Below are 19,893 nucleotides of genomic sequence, written 5' to 3'. Positions count from 1 at the left end.
ACAAAACCCATAAAAATTATCTTGACAATTCCCATGACTACATAAGAGATAGAACGTTGTTTTTCAACTCTGAAAAGAATAAAAACTTTTCTAAGGAACACCATGGGTTGCGAAAGACTAAATGCACTTGCAGTGCTTTCAATTGATAAAAAAGTTCTTCAGCAGTCATTCAGAAGTTAAGGAGAAAATTATCAATCTTTTCTCACAAATTAAAACAAGAAGAATGGAGTTTACTTTCAAATAAATGTAATAAGTAAAATATTTAAAATATTTACATCTATTTAGGATTCCTTTAAGTTATTGTATTTTTATACGTGTGCATACGTATAAATTATGCATAATTTTATGTTTGTTTTATTTTTACACAATATTAAAAAAATAGGTGTTTTCTTTATAACAGCACCCCCACTAATCTTAGGCACGAGCCGCCACTGCTATTTACATAAATAAAATATGACGCCTATGTTATGTACTCCTTCCTTAAAACCCACGTCCACCACAACAACTAAAGCAGGTCACTCTAAACAGACTCTCCTTTTATTTATAGACAAGGGCAGATAACTCACCTGTCTTAACTCAATAACCACAACAAAGATCACTCCCGACTTGCCCCTCATCTGTAGACAAGGGCAGATAATCTCTGGGTTAAGACAGCTGAGTTAACAGCCTGCACGTCTGTTTTTATCTTAATGAAGCTATCCATTATTAAGGAGTATGTCCATGTAAGCTGATTGTTGCTGGTTCCTTGCTGTACTGAAATAAAATATGGTTATTAACAGACAACAAATATTAGGTGAATTCTGGGAATTTGTTTAAATTTTGTTTTACATGCACAGATAATATAGTACCTATTTACTATGCCTCCCCACGGGACAGAGTTAGACACCAGGGTCGTTTTTTAACGTGGCTGAAATCTGCCATTTTCCCCGATTTCTTTTTCTAAAATGTGTTTCTGTGCTAACAATGTTTAGAAATTAACTTTTTTTAAAACTTCATTTTCTTTTCTTTCTTTAATGTACTTACCATTGTTGATGAGAATGTGGAGAGGAAGTCGGCGGGATTTAAACTGATGAGCAAATTTGTGCACGGATTTGATGGAACCCAAATCTACCTCGAAACCTTCCACTAAAAGAAAAAAAAAAACAAAAAAAAAAAACGAAAAGAAATGAAAAATAATTAAATAAATTTTTTTTATTTGCATATATTTTACAAAAACACAAACAAAAACCAGGTGTGCGTATCTACATATAAATATTAGGTGCTTGTACAGATTAGTGAGGTTTTAAACCAACGCATTTCAGGTGAAAACATTACATAATTATGCATCATGTCAAAATTAATATAAATTGCAAAAGGCAATCCAGTAGAAAAATAATTACAAGTAATAATAGAATTTATCAAATTATCGTGTTTTATTATATTTTAATGTGGATTGGTTGGTTGTTTTTGTTTTACGGCATATCAACTCTTTTCGAATCCAAAGATTTTGAAGAAAAAATTTTTAATAGAATATATTTGTTGTTTTCAAGTCGGTTTCTATTTAACCCATAGTTGGAACCCTAACAGGTACTACCACTCTGGGTCAGAGTGAACCTGGGAGCAATACTAATTAAAGGGTGGCTCCACACTCCCCAAAGCCCACAAGCTGGGGCCTCACCACTGGATATAGCTTAAGGTCATATCCAGGACCCCCATTGAGGGACTTTTACCCTCTGCAGGGGGGGGGGGCAGTCGGTGTATTCTAATGCCCCACCGATAGGGCCATTTAATGTGGAAGAGTTGTGCGAACAATTCAGTATGACAAACAAGAGAGATAACTTTTGACTTAAATTAAGTCCACCATTTTTTTGTGGAAGAATTGTGTGACCAATTCTGTATGACAAACTGACCGACCCTCCTTGATTTTAATTACAGTACGTCATTTTTTAAACACAAAATATCAGAGCATAATTATGAATGATTTTTTTTTTTGTTAAAAATACATCCAACACATCGTTTACTGGACCATTTCTTGTAATGTTTGGAATTTATACTACTTTCAACATGGCACGTAGTTATGTAATAATGTTTTCACCTGAAATGTGTTGGCTTAAAACATCACTAATCTGCACAAGCAGAATATTATTTCTGCTTCTCTTAAAGTCGGTTCTCTATATAAACATGTTCTCATACCTGATGCTATTCTCTGTCTTCACAAATCTACTTTCAGACCATACTTTCAGAGTATAATAGTACTCCATACATGAAGTACTATTATACTTCATACATGGAGTATAATAGTACTCCATGTATGGAGTATTATTATATTTAGGCTGATCAATCTCTCTGATTTAAAGGTTCTTGATAAAATGCAGAAACATATCTAATATGATTAGCTCTGCCCTTCTTTTTTGCAACCTCTCTCTCACAGATGTAAGGTTGCTAGTGTCAGTTTTTTTTTCTGGCACGTGTTCTTCAAAATTGCTTGGTCTATCCCCTGTTTCTTTTGTTCCAGCTTGTGCGACTCGTTGGTCTAGTGGTTTCCATCAATTCAACATTTTGATACCTCATTGTAATACAGCTTCCTATTCCAGTTCCTCCTACCTATAACCTTGGTCTTTTCAAGACTAGAGTCAATAAGCATTTTTCCTTCCTGTTAGCTCTTTGCATCAAGTGGCTTCACGCCAATGAGAGAAGAGAGAAACCAGCAATAACCCTCAGCTGAGCAGAGAAAGACAGACAAAGTGGGCTGGACGGTCTAAGGTGCCGCTAGCAATACAAAGGCTGGAGAAGTGTCAATGCATCTCGGACACGAGAATGTTCAAGAAAATATAGAGACAAAAGCAGGTCTTTAGCAAGTCGAGAACAGGTACTACACTTTGATCTTAGTCTAATCACTAAATGCTCCATTAGTTCTGTATACTAGTATGAAAAACAATTTTTCTCAGCGCCAATATTTTAGAGCAATTTTCTTTTAAGTTAAAAGTCACTGCTTATCAAGGCCCTAAGGCCACTTGAGGAAAAGGGTTAATGAATGTAAGGTGGTAGTGTAGTAATCATTAATGGTGTAAACTGGGTAGAATTTCATTATTTATGGGCACGGCTCAACAAGAACTTGTTTACATTGGTTTTGAAGGCTACCATGTTGTATTCAACTGGGAAGCAGGATAGCGGAACAGTGTTCCATAGGCGGGCAGTTCTGGGAAAGAAGCTTTGTTCATGGAATCTGCGTTTCGATTTAGACACAGAGAGTGATGGAAATTGTTTATAGTGGTTGTAACTAGTCGAGTGTTTTTTTTTTTTTGTAAAAGTTTGTCAATTTCCTTAGAGGATTCTGAACACTTCTAGTCACGATAATACCAAAAGTACTCCAAGAGTTTATCTAGAGTGTAGAGCCATTCTTGTAATAGAATAATGGCCCAAAAAAGGATGGCAAATTCTATCATAGAGCAAAGAAAATTATCCAATTTCAAATATTCAATATAATTGTCTCAAGCAAACATCAATCGAGTCAGAAGGTTTGAATTGTAAAGAATTCCAGGTAAAAAAAGTGATAATATTAATTCAGTCAGGATCAGCAGAGTGCAGTTTCCTTCTCATGTCAAGATGATAAGCTATGACTGAAGTATTCAAAAGATTCAATATATTTTATACAGTGATTCTGGTACCATCACTGGCTCATTCTTATCATTCCTGGCTATAAATATAAATATAATAAATATAAATAATATAAATAATAATAATATAAATATAACTATGAATAAGACTAAATATAAATATATATAAATATAATATAAAAACAATATATAAAATGATATAAAATATAAAATAATATAAAAATATAATATAAATATATAAAAAATATAATATAAATGTAATATAAAAATATAATATAAAAAATATAATATAAATATACAATATAAAAATAATCTATATAAATATAATATAATAATATAAAATGATATAAATATAAAATAATATAAAAATATAATATAAATATATAAAAAATATAATATAAAATATATATATATATAAAAATATAATATATAAAATATAATATAAAAATAATATAAAAATATAATAATATAAAAAATATTAAAAAAAATAATATAAAAAATATAAAAAAATATAATATAAAAAATATAATAATATAAAAATAATATAAATTATATAAATAATATAAATATAAATAATATAAAGTCCAAGTCTTTGTGATCATACTCTCATAAGATGCCAAAACTTTTGCAACGTTTAGATATGGAAAGAAATATAAAATCAAATTTTTTTAGATATGGAAAGAAATATAAAAGCAAATTTTTCTGACTTTGTCCCAGATTTTCCTGGAGATTTCTCGTATTTCAATAATTTTTTTTCTTACAAAGGCACACGATACAATTTGCTTTTTCTTACAAAGGCACACGATACAATTTGCTTTTTCTTACAAAGGCACACGATACAATTTGCTTTTTCTTACAAAGGCACACGATACAATTTGCTTTTTCTTACAAAGGCACACGATACAATTTGCTTTTTCTTACAAAGGCACACGATACAATTTGCTTTTTCTTACAAAGGCACACGATACAATTTGCTTTTTCTTACAAAGGCACACGATACAATTTGCTTTTTCTTACAAAGGCACACAATTCAATTTGCTTTTTCTTACAAAAGGTACAAAATATCTAAATTAACTGATTATATTATAAAATGTATTTGTAGTGCGATATCTTGGAATTTTCTTACCTACCTGCATCCTTTTAACACACACAAACGAGCTGCCTTGAGAATTTTAAAGTTTTGGTAACCCGATTCTTTTTCTTGAAGAAAAAGGTTAGAAACAAATGGATAAAAAAAGAAAAAAAAAAAGAAAAAATTACTTACAGACTGCATCTGGAACTTGCTTCTTGATAGATTGGATGCTGTTTTCAATGTTTTTCTTGTTAGAAGAAGCTGAAAATTTAAAAGAAGAAAAAAATGAAATTATATATATATACATACAAATTTGTAGTATTCCAAATTATACTGGGTTAATATAATTTAGTAATTGTCCATCTATATATATAAAAGGCAAAATGTGTGTGACCATTTCATGTATGTCTTGCAAAGGCTTTTCTTGCACACGGTCCCGAGGGGGGTAACGTTCGCTTACAAGTATTTATATAGGCCGTAGATAATAATATCTAGAATTTGAGAACGCATGTAGCGTATAGATTTATTTACGTCGATTTTTACAAAATTATTGCTATTTTGGCTTCTCGCGTGTTGATTCGGCTTTTTCGTATAAAAAACGGAACTAATTCAAAGTTAACACAGTGTTCGGCATTGCGCCGGGAAACGTCCAGAATCTGGACAATTGGGAGCTGGTTTCCCCCTCCCCAACATCTGTTGGGGAAAAAAACAGTCAAATTTGGGTAAACAAACCCAAACGCTGCGTGACTTCTATTTGACCTTCTTAATTAGGCCAAATGGAAGCAGCAGAGTTAACTTTTATTGCGGACACCTGTTTTTAATAGTTAAATAAATAAATTCAAACATGTTTCTCTTGTAGGTCTCCGTGGCCCAGTGGTTAATGTCGTACGTCTTTTTTTCACACTTTAATTTCCAACTTTGCCCCAAGGGTTCGGCTCGATCCTCATACTCACCTACCAAAACTACTTTTTTTTATTTTACCCCCTCCCCCCCGGAGTTTTGATTTACCCAAAGCACCCGGGCATCGCTGGGTACTCCCCCCCCCCCGCTAGTCTATATATATAAAAGCGAAAATATATGTATGTGTGTAGGTTTGTGTGTCTGCTAAAAACTTTTGACAGACTGAACAAAAATTCACAAACAAAATTGGCCAAAAACGTTAATTTTTTCACCCTGAAATCAACACTTTTCTACAGGGGGGGGGGCACAACAAAAACCGCCCTCTCATGACGAGTTCAGTTCTACGCATGCATCAGAGGACGTCATGACCTGATTTAGTTTAAATATTTGAAGAACTGACACAATTTCATGTACGTTGTGTTAGCTCAGTTAGTTAGAGCATTGGATCACTACCTAAATGTTTTAGGTTCGAATTGTGGTGTGAGATGTCTTTTTTTTTCGATTTTTTAAATTTTAATATTGAAGTAGGGTTATTTAAGCCATTTTTCATGTAACGTTCGTTTTACTGTTTTTTTTTTTTACTTCGCTTATTCTTAGGTTTTCATTAACCCCCCCCCACCAACATCCCAAAACACCCGAGTACCCACCGATTTTTTAAATTTTAATATTGAAACAGGCTTATTTAAGTCGTTTTTCACGTGTTTGTTTTTTGGGGTTTTTATTTTTCAGAAGTTTTAACTTTCGTTTTTCTGTTTTCTTTTTTGTTTTTATTTTTCAGATTTTTACATTTAACATCGTTTGTTTGCCTTACGTTAGTTTTTTTTGTGTTTTGATTACCCCCCCTCACCGCCCGGGTACCCCCCCCCCCCGCTTTATTTTTCAGATAAGTTTTAACGTTCGTTTTTCGGTTTTCTTTTTTTTTTTACTTCGCTTATTCTTAGGTTTTCATTAACACCCCCACCCCCGCCCGACCACACACACCTCCAAACACCCGGGCATCGCCGGGTACTCCCCCGCTAGTATACCAATAAATTTAAGCCAAAAAGGAGAAATGACTTAAAAAGAGAGGTAAAGTGTTCCCGCTTGTTTGTTTTTCCTCATAAAGAAATGTTTCTTTTCCTTAATGTTTCATTGTTAAAGTGTTTTTTATTTAATAAGTCTGAAGAAAGGCTGTTTTTCTGAAAATTTTCAAACGACATATTGTTTGAATTTGTCCAAATGGTCTTGAAACAATTGTAACTAACAATGAAATATACTTTTTGTTGCTATCAGCCCATTTCTTGAAGTCTTGGTTTTTGTTAAAACAGTATGTATGTGTAAATATGTATCTGGCATTGCTTTGTATTAAAGATAACGTTAAATTCCTCAAAAAATGAAGTAAAAAAAAACAAACAAACAAAAAAAAAGAAACCGAGACGTGCATGTGAGCATCATGTTTTGTCTAAACAGTTCACTTCTTGTAAGTAAAAAAAAAAAAAAAAAAAAAAAATACTTGGGCTGAGACTAAAACCAAAACCTCGGATAGCAAGTCAAGTATGATAACCATTAGGCCAGCTTCCCACGATCTTCAAAAAGTGCTTTCAAGCCTACTTATTCTTAACATAAGGAAACTGTTCTGAGAACAATTTGCACATGCACAGTCACGAAACAGTTGAAAAACAGATAACAATCCAATGACCCCCAAGTACTGATTTTTCAATTTTGACCACTAAGCAGCCCGTTTTCCCGGATGAAAACCGATTAAAAAGTTTTCCATATGTCTTAATACACTATATACCAAATTTTAAGTCTGTAGATAATAAATTCGTTGAGTATATAGGTTGAGAGTTGTCCTCAAACACATTCTCATTTTTACAGATATACAAATAAGGGCATTAAAATTTTGGTATGTGCATATGGCTAGCACGTCAATATGAAAAATTTACCCCTATATATATATATATATATATATATATATATATATATATATACTAGCATGAGTGCCCAGCGTCGTCTGGGTGTTTGGAGGTGTGTGTTGAGCAAAGAAAAAAAAAAGTGGTAGTAGGAAGGCAGACTCGAATCCGTACCGCGAAGGAGGAAAAGAATGTGAAAAAAAAAAAAAACGTGATGTCTTTGCTGTTACGACCATCACCAAACCGGAAGTGACGAAGGTTTAAATCAAAGCTAGTCAATCGAAAAGAGGGGATAACTTTCGAAAATATCAGTGAAAAAAGCGACCCCTACGTGTAGAAAAGTGCCCATTTGAAGGTGAAGGAATGAATGTTTTTGGACAATTTTTCAACATTTGTCATCCGAAGGGACAAGCTTCAAAATGATACCGATCTTGTAAAAATCTGTCGCCTTTGTCGAAAGTTTTAGGCAGACATGCAAACATACATTTATATATTTGTAGCTCAAATTTTCGACTCAAACTTATTAAAAAACTTGCCCTATCTCTGAATACCCTTTATGTAAAATTTCAAATGTTTAGACCAGAAATTGTCTGAGTAATTTCGTAGAGACCACAGAGGTCAATTTTTTTAAAAACTTTGACCCCTATTATGACTCCTAAACATTTATTGTTTTGGGCTCAAATCAAGTTATTAAGTTAGATCCATGTTCAAGGAACCTATATCTAAAATTTCAATTGTTTATACCCAAAATTGGCGGAGGAGTTTGGTAGAGTTCTCAAAGGTCAAATCGTTGAACTTTGACTCCTTAACAGCCAAATTTCTGGCCGAAAACCGATTAAAGATTTTCCCAAATCTCACTACCTTGTATATCAAATTTCGAGTCTGTACACTGAAAATTGACAGAGTTATCGTGTAGGGAAATGTAGACAGACAGACAGACAGACAGACACTTTCACAGATATATAGATGTACAGATTCTGATTTCGATTTGTATAAAATCCCTGAATATTTAGCTACAAAGTTATTATTTTCATTTTTTGTTGCGAAAACCCATATATTAAGTGCATATATTTTCAAAAACATAAAAATAAACTTGTGGGAAATAAACTATAGATTTTAAGTTTTTTAAACTCAGTCAATATTTCTAATTCTATCATTAGTACCATCAATAATAATGCTTTAGATAAAACAAACAAAAGAAAAACAACTACAAAAATCGTCTCTTGGTATTAGAAAATAGAAACTAACTTTTTTTAATCTTGTCCCGATTCGGATACCCCCAAAAGTTAATATTTTTCTGATTCCCGATTCTGATTAATCGTCTCAACAACACTGATATATACCTTTAAATATGTGACAAGGACTGTGGACCAGACAACGTCGGGTTGTCTTGCTTGTTGTGACAAGAAGCGATCTGGGTGGTCCTTTTGACACGAGTTCAGGGATTTCACATTGTTGGTTGTGATGGTAATGATAAAAAGAATAAACCTGTTTTCTTAACAGATAATCAAAATTACTCCCCCCCCCCCCTTCAGCAGGATGGACCCAAGTTTGGATCATAAAAAATGAAGATTGTGAATCTGTGGAATTTGGCACTTATGTTTTATTTGAGAGACCACCAGAGAATCAAGTCAAGTAGGTAAACTGTCGAGTGGTTTTAATTATTGGATTGACCGTGAAATCACTTTGGAAAGAGAGTTAACTATGATGACCTTATCCTACTTCATACATATGGTCTTTGAGAAACCCCTCTCACGAGTGATTGTAAAGGGTACAGAGAGAGATAGAGAGAGAGAGAGAGAGAGAGAGAGAGAGAGGGAGGGAGACAGACAGATGGGGACAGAGACGGAGATAAAGAAAGAAAGACAAAGCCTCAGATAGAAAGGGAACATAGAGATAATATAAAGGCATGTTTTTTGGCCAGTTCTGGATAATTCGTTGGTGAGGAGAGTTCGTTGACAACCCGGCTGTTGGACATGACGTCCAACGGCGGCCTGGGTGAAAAAACTTAATTTAAACCATTATAATCCTGCACCCAGAAGTCAGCCTGATTTACAAAGCTTATAAAGGCTCCTAGCTCATGTCCTTACTAAGACTATACCTGTAACAACGTTGAATAATTAATGTTACTAAAAAAACTGCGTTTGTGATTTCTTTTGTTGTTTGCCTGTAGTTGTGAAATGAATGCTTCCCTAATCCGATGTTTCAAGATGCAGCAGAGGAGAGCGACGCACCTGCCTGTTAAAGAGAACCTCCTCCTCAACGTCCAACATTAGATGACAAGCCAAAGGACCCTTGTGGTAGGGTTACCGACCAGCCATCTTGAGAGCAGAACTGCCACACGAACTTAGGGTTATGCACGGAATTGTGTGATCAGGTAGAAAACCGATGAGTTCCACCAACAACCAGCGAGCGTCTGGCATAGATATTAAGGTCCTAACCACTAGATGAAGAAAAGATGAAGACAAAGATAAAAACTAGGCAATCAAGCCATGACAAGGAGTTATGAATAAGTCTTTGCCAGTTTAAATTAAAGACTTTTAATTTGCAAGGAGTTGGAGAGCTAAATGCTCTCAAAAGCTTTTGAAAAGTTTTGAAGAAGATTAAAAGTCGTTGGAAACTTGAAGGGTCCAGACGCAAGTTATTGAATTTTATTTTATTTTTAAAAATGTAACCCTAAGCCATCAGGAGTGGAGTTACCTGTAAGGTGCAGCCCAACTCTGCTCCTGGTGATGCAGTCCATAGGGTTATATATATATATATATATATATATATATATATATATATATATATATATATATATATATATAGTGATTACTAACTAGCTCTACATACGTATTGAGCACTTTTGAAGTAAATACTTAAAGTTTATGCATAAATCTATATTTTTGTATATTAATTTTATGTGAGTAAATGAAGTAGTTATATATATTTATATAGATACATACATACATACATATATATAGTGATCTTGTCTATGTGTGTGGAACAATCTTTATCAAACTACTGCCAATTTTTGGCCTACAGACTTGAAACTTGATATATAGGAAAACAAATTCAATTTGCTTTTAAGCCAGAAAAAAAAGCTGCTAAGAGGTTAAACTTGAAAAATTGGAACCTAAAGTCGACTTAAAGTGCTCCTTTATCTGCACATGCAAATAAACATTTATACATTAAACTGCATTATTTTGTAAAGTTTTGATATCTATCTGTCCATAGGTTATATGGTAGCAAATACTGCTGGAGAGAGCTAAATGTTTTGGTCTTATTCTAGCTGATGGCACCTAAGTCATGCTTTTTTTTTAAAACTTTTGAAATTACTACTATATAATGAGTAGACGTAATAATAGAGAATTAGCTCTATAATAATAATAATAAGAAGAAGAAGAATAATAATAATAAGAAATACAAAATCTGCAATTATAATTAAAATATATTTAAGCATATTTTACGACTAGGCAACGTCGGGCGGCCTGCTAGCATAAATATATGCAATTTCCATTGTAATGTTATTTTCGTTGTTCTTTTGAAATTTTGTTTTTCCATTATTACTTAAAACCATTATTACAGGCCATGAACTGTCCGTAAAAAAATAAAGAATGACCTTAACAGATTTAAATATTAAATTTACTTTCGATAATCACGGTAGCCACATAACTCTTGCTTCCCTATTTTGTCCTTTAGTTCTACGCTTTTTTTTTTTTTTTTTTTTATAATTCAAACTGTTTCTTCCCCAATGTAAAGCAGTCGTTACGCAACTTACATAAAACTGATCATAGGAGTTATGGTTTCTAGACAAATTCGCAAAATGTGCTAAAAGGATTAGCAGTTAGTAAATAATCGATCGTTTTCTTTTAATTCCGATATTTTCGCATGACTTCAAACTTTGAGAACCCTTTTCCAAATGTAGGTAAATCACTGAACTTTCGCCCTCAAGTCCCAAAACAATTTCCATTTTGAATACTTTGATGAACGATACAGATTGGATTCATTTAAATGTAATCCTTCAAGTAGAAACGCCGTACAGCCTTTACAGCATTATCCACACCAATTCAGCCTTTGACAGAGGAGAAAAATAATTTGTTCTCGTTACCAGTTGATGAAGAAACGCCTTTCCTTTTTACACCTAAAAAATAAAATAAAATGCTCCCGTATAAATGAATAAAATTCAAGACTGAATCAGAAGAGAAAGAAAGAAAAAATGCCATCCTCTTCTGCCAATCAGAGCCTTTAACATCTTTCATCATCCCTCTATTGTGTTCCTATTTACTTGCTTATCCACGAGGGCAGAGTTAGGGTTAGGGTTTAGGGTTGGACTGTAAAGTTAAGATTAAGATTAAACTGACTAAATTTGTGTGTGATTAAAAACTATTTTTTTTTTCGGGTTAGGGTTCAACTGATTAAATTTATGTGTGACTAAATCTAAATAGAATTTAAGATTGGCAAACAAATTGGATTGGTTGGTTGTTTTACAGCATATCAATCCTTTTCAGGTTATTTAATGCCGAATATTTTTTTTTTCAAGTCGGTTTCTATTTAACCCATAGTTGGGACCCTAACAGGTACGAATCCAGTTATTTTGAAGAAATTTTTTTTATTAGAATATATATATTTTTTTCAAATCGGTTTCTATTTAACCCATAGTTGGGACCCTAACAGGTACGAATCCAGTTATTTTGAAGAAATTTTTTTTATTAAAATATATATATTTTTTTCAAATCGGTTTCTATTTAACCCATAGTTGGGACCCTAACAGGTACTACCATTCCGGGTCAGAGTGGACCTGGGAGCAATGGCAATTAAAGGGTAGCTCCACACTCCCCAAAAGCCCGTAAGCTGGGGCCTCACCATCGGATATAGTTTAAGGTCATATCCAGGACCCAAATGAATTGGAAGAGAAAGAAAAAAAATGCGATCCTCTTCTGCCAATCAGAACCTCTAACATCTGTCATCATCCCTCCATTATGTTCCTATTTACTTGCCTCTGCACGAGGGCAGAGTTAGACACAAGGTCGTTTTTAATGTGGGGGGAAATCCAGCTCCCCCAAAGGGGGCACTCTAGATAGGAACAAAAATTTTAAATTGTCTCAGTCATGAAGGGTTTCTCCTCGACTGACCTAGGACAGAAAAGGTGAAGTGCAACATCGGAACAGATGCTACACTGTGATCTTGGCCTGAAGGCAAAGTAACTACTCTTTTCTTTTCTATAATTCAAATTGTTTCTTCCTCAATGTAAAGCAGTCGTTACGCGACTTACGTAAAACTGATCGTAGAATTTATACTTTCCCGACAAATCCGCAAAGTGTGTTAAAAGGATTAGAAACTGGCAAATAATCGATCCTTTTTCTCTTAATTCCCATAAGGAGATTATTAAAAAGAAAAATTTGGCTTGTTCTTTTAATTTTCTGATACGAAATATTTACGTTTAAATCACAGTATCACTCAGGTTTAAAAAAAAAAAATGAATTCTTTGAAATATTATTAATGAGGCTCATTTTCAGAAAACCACAGCAAGAACTTGTCATCTACCACAACTAAAAAGAACTTTAGATCTAATGACCTCAGTGGAAGATTAAATCTGGACAATGAAAAGAGATTTGTAAGGAACAGGAGACTTTGCTGGTTTAGTCACATTGAAAGAATGAACGAGAGTGCATGAGTTAGTAGATGTAAAACAGTTGAGGTAGCCGGTCCAGTTCACAGGAAGAAGGCTAAGGAAAACACTGGAGGAAGCGATAGAAAAGTGGACCTGAGGGAATTTTCTCAGATCATAAAATTAAAATTTAGGTAAAAATTACTTGCTCAATTTTTAGAAAGAGGATTCGATTTTCTGTGTAAGCTAAATGTAAAAAGTATCACTCTACTTGATTATTTTGACTGGGATGTGTTGTCAACACAGTCATAGAGCCGTTTTCCTTCTCTTTTTCTTGGTTGTGTTATAGCAGTTTTAATAGGTGTTCAACTTATTTTTCTTTGTAGCGACTGGAGTAGTAATAGTTAAAAAAAAAAAAAAATACTTCATTATTTAACTGATGACGTTCTCTGTTGTCACACAACTATAGAGTTAAAGATCAGAACGCCTGTAGACAAGTAAAAATGAATTACCTCCCTTGAACATAACTGAAGGAATTAATCTTTGACCGTTTGAATTTAAAATACACACACAAAAAAAAACATTTTCAAAAACAAACAAACAGAAAATAAACATTTTCAAAAACATTTAAACAGTTATAACCATATTAAGCAGAATTTGAATTACGTCCCTTGATTTTAAATCTATAGAATTATTTACCCTGAACATTTAACGACATTAATTAATCTTTGAGCGTTTGGATTTAAATCTAAATAAAACAGCCATTTTGCATTTTACATCCTAGAGAGAGGATTCATTTCTCCACTGACGATGGGTTATTACCCGAATGGACCTTTGGAATTAAATACCACCCATAGTTAAAATTCAGGTAGATGAATATATATATATATATATATATACATATATATATATATATATATATATATATTAGACCTCTTCAAAATTGACCTTTTTCTTCAAACATATGGAAACTGATATTATTCCCATTCTCCAAGGTCTAAATTAGCTAAATATACCAGTTATTGTGATCTTGGACCTTGTCTATGCCTGCCTCAAGAGCCATGGTATATTTAGCTAATTTAGACCTTGGAGAATGGGTATAATATCAGTTTCCATATGTTTGAAGAAAAAGGTCAATTTTGAAGAGGTCTTATAAAAAAATATTGACTTATTTATTATTCATATTTATTTATTTATCTTCACACAACGACTGTACATTCCTGCATTGTTCCAGCCTTCTAAGAATACCTTTTATTCTCTAACAATGCTTCAAGCAAACTACGCCATACTTCTTATAGAGTTAAAGTTCTGAAATTTTTTAGATGAGGGCTGATTGTTTATATTACTGGTATTGACCGGACGATTGTTCTCATCTTGAATATTATTTGTGCAACCAAAACTAAATTTTTGTTAAGGTTTAGGGTTAGACTGTAAAGTTAAGGTTAAAATTAAACTGACTAAATTTGTGTGTGATTAAAAACTAATTTTTTTTTCGGGTTAGGGTTCAACTGATTAAATTTATGTGTGACTGAATCTGAATTATTTTAGGATTAGGGGTTTAGTGTTAGGTTTCAGGGTTTAAAATAAGGGTTAGGATTGGAATGATTAAATCTGTGCATAGTTTAAAACTAAATTTAAAAAAGTTAATAGGCATCTCCTGTCTTTGCAGCGACCAGCTATCCTTCTTGTTCGCTTCTTACATCAAGTGGCTTCATGCCTTGTTTTGAGCGATTTCCATTACTCCCCCCCCCCAAGTACAATGGAGTCTAAAAAGTACTCGTAAAACATAAATTTCTAAAAGCTGTACAACACATGCCAGCGTGTACAACAGACGTAAACCGAATATGATAATGATGATTACATGTCATAGCAGAGCAAAAAAAAAAAAAAGAAAGTTTAGATAACAGACGAGGAAAAACGGGTTCATGCCTTTTTAAAGAATTTCAAGAAAACATAATATTGAAATTAGTCCACTAGTTGGGCCTTGAGTTGATATAGTTCTTGAAATATCAATTTAAAACTGCAATCTTTCGACATTACAGTTGAATTGCGCACTTCATTTTTTTTGAGAGAGAGAAAAGCGCTTTTAATGCCATGGCAACAGCAAGGCTTGCAATCAATCATAATATGGAACGAACAGGAAACTGAATAGCCTTATTAATTCCGAAGAGCAAAATATCCTTCGGGAGTTTTCTCCAGAGAAGGTAAGTTGCTATCATGTTCTTCCACTTGGGATCCGTAGTTCCTCCTTGAAGTGGAGAAGAAAAAAATAAATAATTTCTTTTCTTTTTTTTTCGTTTATATGGAAAACCAAAACATAACGATGATAAAAAAAAAGAAAAAAATTTTCTCATCAAATCCAAAAATTAAAGTAATCCTATTTTTTTTTTTTTTTTAAATTGAAAAATAATTTTTGTTTTTCAGCATCATATTGCAAGATGATTTTACCTTAATCTTTTTCGGAATTTCTCTTGCAAGAATTTTATTTTCTTCTCTTTTCAAATTTTTACCTCAATTTTCTAAATCTGTTTTGATTGAAATCTTACACGTAGAATGTACTGATGAAAGGAATGCTCTCAGAAGTTGACCTTGTGCCAGTTAGAGAAAAGGCTTGTTTATGCACATTTAAAAAGGTGGCACATGAATTCAAAGAAGCATCCAAGCGACCCAAGAGAGATGAGGATGAACTAGCAGCAAGAATAGAAAAAAATTGGTTGGTTGGTTGTTTTCGTTTTACGGCATATCAACCCTTTTCGAATTATTTAATGCCGAATCCATTAGTTTGGGAAAAAAGATTTCATGCTTCAAGTTTTTTTTTTTTTTTTTTATATATTTAAGTATTTATTCATAGTGTTTGGTTTGGTTGTCTTGTTTTACAGTATATCAATCCTTTTTGGGTTATATAATGTCAAAATCCAGTAATTTAGGAAATTTTTAATGCTTCAAGTTTTTTTTTTTATATCTTTAGATATTTATTTGTAGAGTTTGGTTTGGTTGTTTTGTTTGATGGTAAATCAACCATTTTCGGATTATTTAATGCTGAATGCAGCAATTTTGGAAAAAAGATTTAGTGCTTCAAGTTCTTTATATATTTAAATATTTATTCATAGTGTTTGGTTTGGTTGTTTTGTTTTAAATGATAACCCTTTTGGGGTTATATAATGTTAAATCCTATAATTTGGAAAATTTTTAATGCTGTTTTGTTTCTTTTTTTTTTCCTTGCCATGTTGTAAATTTGGAGAAAGAAGTCTGTTTGTAAAGAACTGTGCGTTGTATCTAGCGGTTGTATTTTGAAATGTTTGAACTAAATGTTTGTAATTAAAATAACGTTTCTATATGAACTCTCATCCTTGACGTTATTCTCGCGTTGCCTACGCACAGTTCAAACATTTCAAAATACAACGCGCGTCTCTATACAAACAGACTTCTTTCACCAAATTTACAACATGGCAAGGAAGAAGAAAAGGAAAAAAAAACAGAAAAAAAAACACACTGAAGATGGAGTATACCTTTGAAATATATTTGTGATAAATTTTCAAACAAGTAAAATATTTGTTTATTTTCTTAATATTACGTTGTGATTTGGCTTTCAAGCGCACTAAATGCATATTTTATAGTTAAGCATACTTTACGATCTGTGTGTGTGTGCGTGTGTGTGCATATATATGTGTGTGCATGTGTGTATATATAGGTGTGTGCATGTGTGTGTATATATATATATATATATATATGTGTGTGTGTGTATATATATATGTGAGTGTGTGTGTATATATATATATATATATATATATATATATATATATATATATATATATATAGCGGATTCAGAGGGTACTGGACATATTTCAATGAGGTGACAGCTCACATTGATCCCGAGCAGCCTCGCCCGTGGGATGTGTCCTATGTCATCCACAGTGCCAAGTTGCCATGAAACAGGGAGAGATGAATGATGTTTCTTGCAATCCTGGCTGTAGCCAGAATGAGAATATGGACGTCAAGACTGCATGAGAAGTATGGGGTCGAATCTTTTGCTGACCAGGATCGGATCCCCTTCTTCAAGCAACAGTTGAAGGTAAAGGTCAGATGTGATAGGAAAAGATTACATCCCACGGCCTGTGACAGAAGATGGATTAAAATAGTGAGTCTGTGCATATGCATAGGTGTCAAGTTAGAGGTCGTGTTCCCCGCCCGAGTATGGCGCACATGATTCCAGGTCCTGCTAGACTCCAAACCTCTTAAGTGTCTAGATTAGGTTCTTAGCTAGTTCTTAGGAAGTGGCGAAGGTTTAAATTAAGGCTAGTCGAGCGAAAAGAGGGGATGACTCTCGAAAATATCGCCGAAAAAAGCGACCCCTCCTTGTAGAAAAGTGCCTAGTTGAGGGTGAAGGAATTAATGTTTTTAGCCAATTTTTCGATATTTGTCGTCCGAAGGGACGAGCTTTAAAACGATACCGATCCTGTGAAAATCCGTCACCTCTGTCGAAAGTTTTAAGCAGACATACGGACACACACACACACATACATACATACATTTAAATACACAGGTGAGATTTATTATAGGTGCTGTTTTTAGAGGGCCTGGATTTTAAACAAGTGGTGATCTATTTCTAAATTTTCAGTGAAAAGGTAAATGGATTTCTTCTTTCTTTTCATTTCTTTACAATCACATTTAAAAGATAAATAAATTTTGTTTCGTGTTTACAACAAAGTTATGAATAAAATGTTTATTATTTTACGTTTACGTTTCAGGTATTTCAAGTAGTGAGCTGTCTTAAGTAATAGCAAGCCGACAAAACCAATCAGCACTTTAACAACACAAAATACATGCTAACATATATGAGACACTTTCGGTAAGTTTCCAGACTTTTTTACAGGCATTTAAAATTGTCATAATACTCTTGAAAATTCAGTCTGTTATTGCTATACATCTTATGAGATGACTGTCCAATTTTTATGATTTCAGGTTGAAATGAACAGCTACAGCAGGAATTGGAATACACCCTACTAAAGCCTGATTGTAACAGCTGGTAAATTTCAAAAATGCAAGCTGGACATGAAAACACTGTAGAAGAACGATATGCAATAAAATTCTGTTTTAAATTTGGAAAAAATGCCACAGAAACGTATGGAATGCTTCTAGATTACAAACTGGTTCTCAAACTACCAATAATTGCACTGCACTTCTTGCATATCCAATGCAAATACCACAGAAAATATTTTTTTAATTATTAAAAATTTTTGTTTTTAACATTTTATTCTAGCTGGGGATGGGGCATCCCACCGAATACCAAACATTCACCCACAATCTCATACATTCCAACAGCAAGATATTTTAAAAAGATTCTAACCGTCCCTTTAAATGCAATTGTTTGTATCTCTCTTGCTCTTGGTTCACCGGGTCTATTTGCCATGCAGTTTTAAAAATGATTTTTCTTAAGTCCGGTTGCTCCTATAATTACTGAAATGATGGAGAGCTTTTTAAGATCCCACTTTCTTTTCATGTCATTCATACATAAGACCTTGATATATCGTTATTTTTTTTATCCCTCTCAGATCTATTCAACCCAGCATCATTTGGAGACACTAACTTCTAAGCTTTGCCAGTATCACTACATCAAGAATGGGAAAAATTATGGACAGTGGCTTTAGCTAGACGGGTGTTTATCATGAAAGATTGGCGAGGGGGACCAGAGATTGGAGTTCAGACGAGCACTTGCCATGGAAGTAACGGTAAAACAAAGACAGACTTGCAAATCTCTTCTGTGGGTTGGTTGGTTGGTTGTTTTTGTTTTATGGCATATCAACCCTTTTCGGGTTATTCAATGCCGAATCCAAAGATTTTGAAGAAAAAATTTTTTTAATAGAATATATTTGTTGTTTTCACGTTGGTTTCTATTTAACCCATAGTCGGGACCCTAACAGGTACTACCACTCTGGGTCAGAGTGGACCTGGGAGCAATGGTAATTAAAGGGTGGCTCCACACTCCCCAAAGCCCACAAGCTGGGGCCTCACCACTGGATATAGTTTAAGGTCATATCCAGGACCCCCATTGAGGGACTTTTACCCTCTGCAGGGGGGGGGGCAGTCGGTGTATTCTAATGCCCCACCGACAGGGCCCTCTTCTGTGGGAGAGAGGTTACAGGGAAGAGAAAAGAGCATCCCCCACTAAGCCACGAAGTCTATTTTGTACTCTGTCAGGGGCAAGATAGGCTATTTTTAGCAGCTCCTGCACATATGTGACAGCAGTACTCCATCCCTGGACGTACTTGGCTTTTATATAGATAGAGAATTGGATCAGCTATGAGATATCTTCTGGAGCAGTAGAAGGATCCAACCATTTTCCCAGCGACCTTGGCAACAGACTTGATGTACGTTTCCATTTCAGATCAGTAGTTTGGTGACTACCCTGTCTTGACAGAGTTCAAAATAGACTTTGTAGCCTAGAAGGAAATGCCCTTTTCTCTTTCCTGCAACTTTTTTTACCACAGAAGAGATGTTGCGAGCCTGTCTCTGTTTATCATTATTTTCATGGCAAGTGCTCGTCTGAGCTCTAATCTATGGTCCCCCATTGCCAAACTTTCACAAAAACACTCGTCTAGCCAAAAACACTGTCAATAATTTCTTCCACTCTATCTGTGCCTAAACCTAAATGTAGATTCCATGAACAAAGTTTCTTTCTTAGAATTGCATCCCTGTGAAACTTTTCCATTTGCCTACTTTTCAGCTGACAACAATTTGATCATCTTCAAGTCCAACGTAAACAAGTTCTTGATGAGCTGTTTTCTAAAGTAATCACATTTACCAAATTTCCACTAATGATTACCACGATATTGTCCCATT

The 19,893-nt window shown here is 33.8% G+C and overlaps 1 protein-coding gene and 1 long non-coding RNA gene across 6 annotated transcripts in view; one reads left to right on the top strand and one right to left on the bottom strand.

The window, feature by feature from the left end:
• Positions 1-19,893, bottom strand: part of LOC145259266 (polyprenol dehydrogenase-like) — a 244,249-nt gene that overhangs the window by 159,143 nt on the left and 65,213 nt on the right. For all 5 annotated transcript variants that reach the window (XM_080117105.1, XM_080117106.1, XM_080117102.1 and 2 more), the window contains 2 exons: positions 4,861-4,929; positions 1,024-1,125 (listed from right to left, as the gene is read on the bottom strand). In XM_080117105.1, coding sequence (XP_079973231.1) covers positions 1,024-1,125; positions 4,861-4,929 — 171 coding nt within the window. The remainder of the gene's footprint in view (positions 1-1,023; positions 1,126-4,860; positions 4,930-19,893) is intronic.
• Positions 15,125-19,893, top strand: part of LOC145259268 (uncharacterized) — a 112,661-nt gene continuing 107,892 nt past the window's right edge. The window contains exons 1-2 of the long non-coding RNA XR_013864146.1: positions 15,125-15,257; positions 17,802-17,902. This is a non-coding gene — a long non-coding RNA (uncharacterized LOC145259268). The remainder of the gene's footprint in view (positions 15,258-17,801; positions 17,903-19,893) is intronic.

The sequence above is a fragment of the Euprymna scolopes genome, chromosome 34, assembly GCF_053919585.1.
Source record: "Euprymna scolopes isolate OS-2025 chromosome 34, ASM5391958v1, whole genome shotgun sequence".
NCBI lineage: Eukaryota > Metazoa > Mollusca > Cephalopoda > Sepiida > Sepiolidae > Euprymna > Euprymna scolopes.
This window is presented reverse-complemented; position numbering and strand designations above follow the sequence as displayed.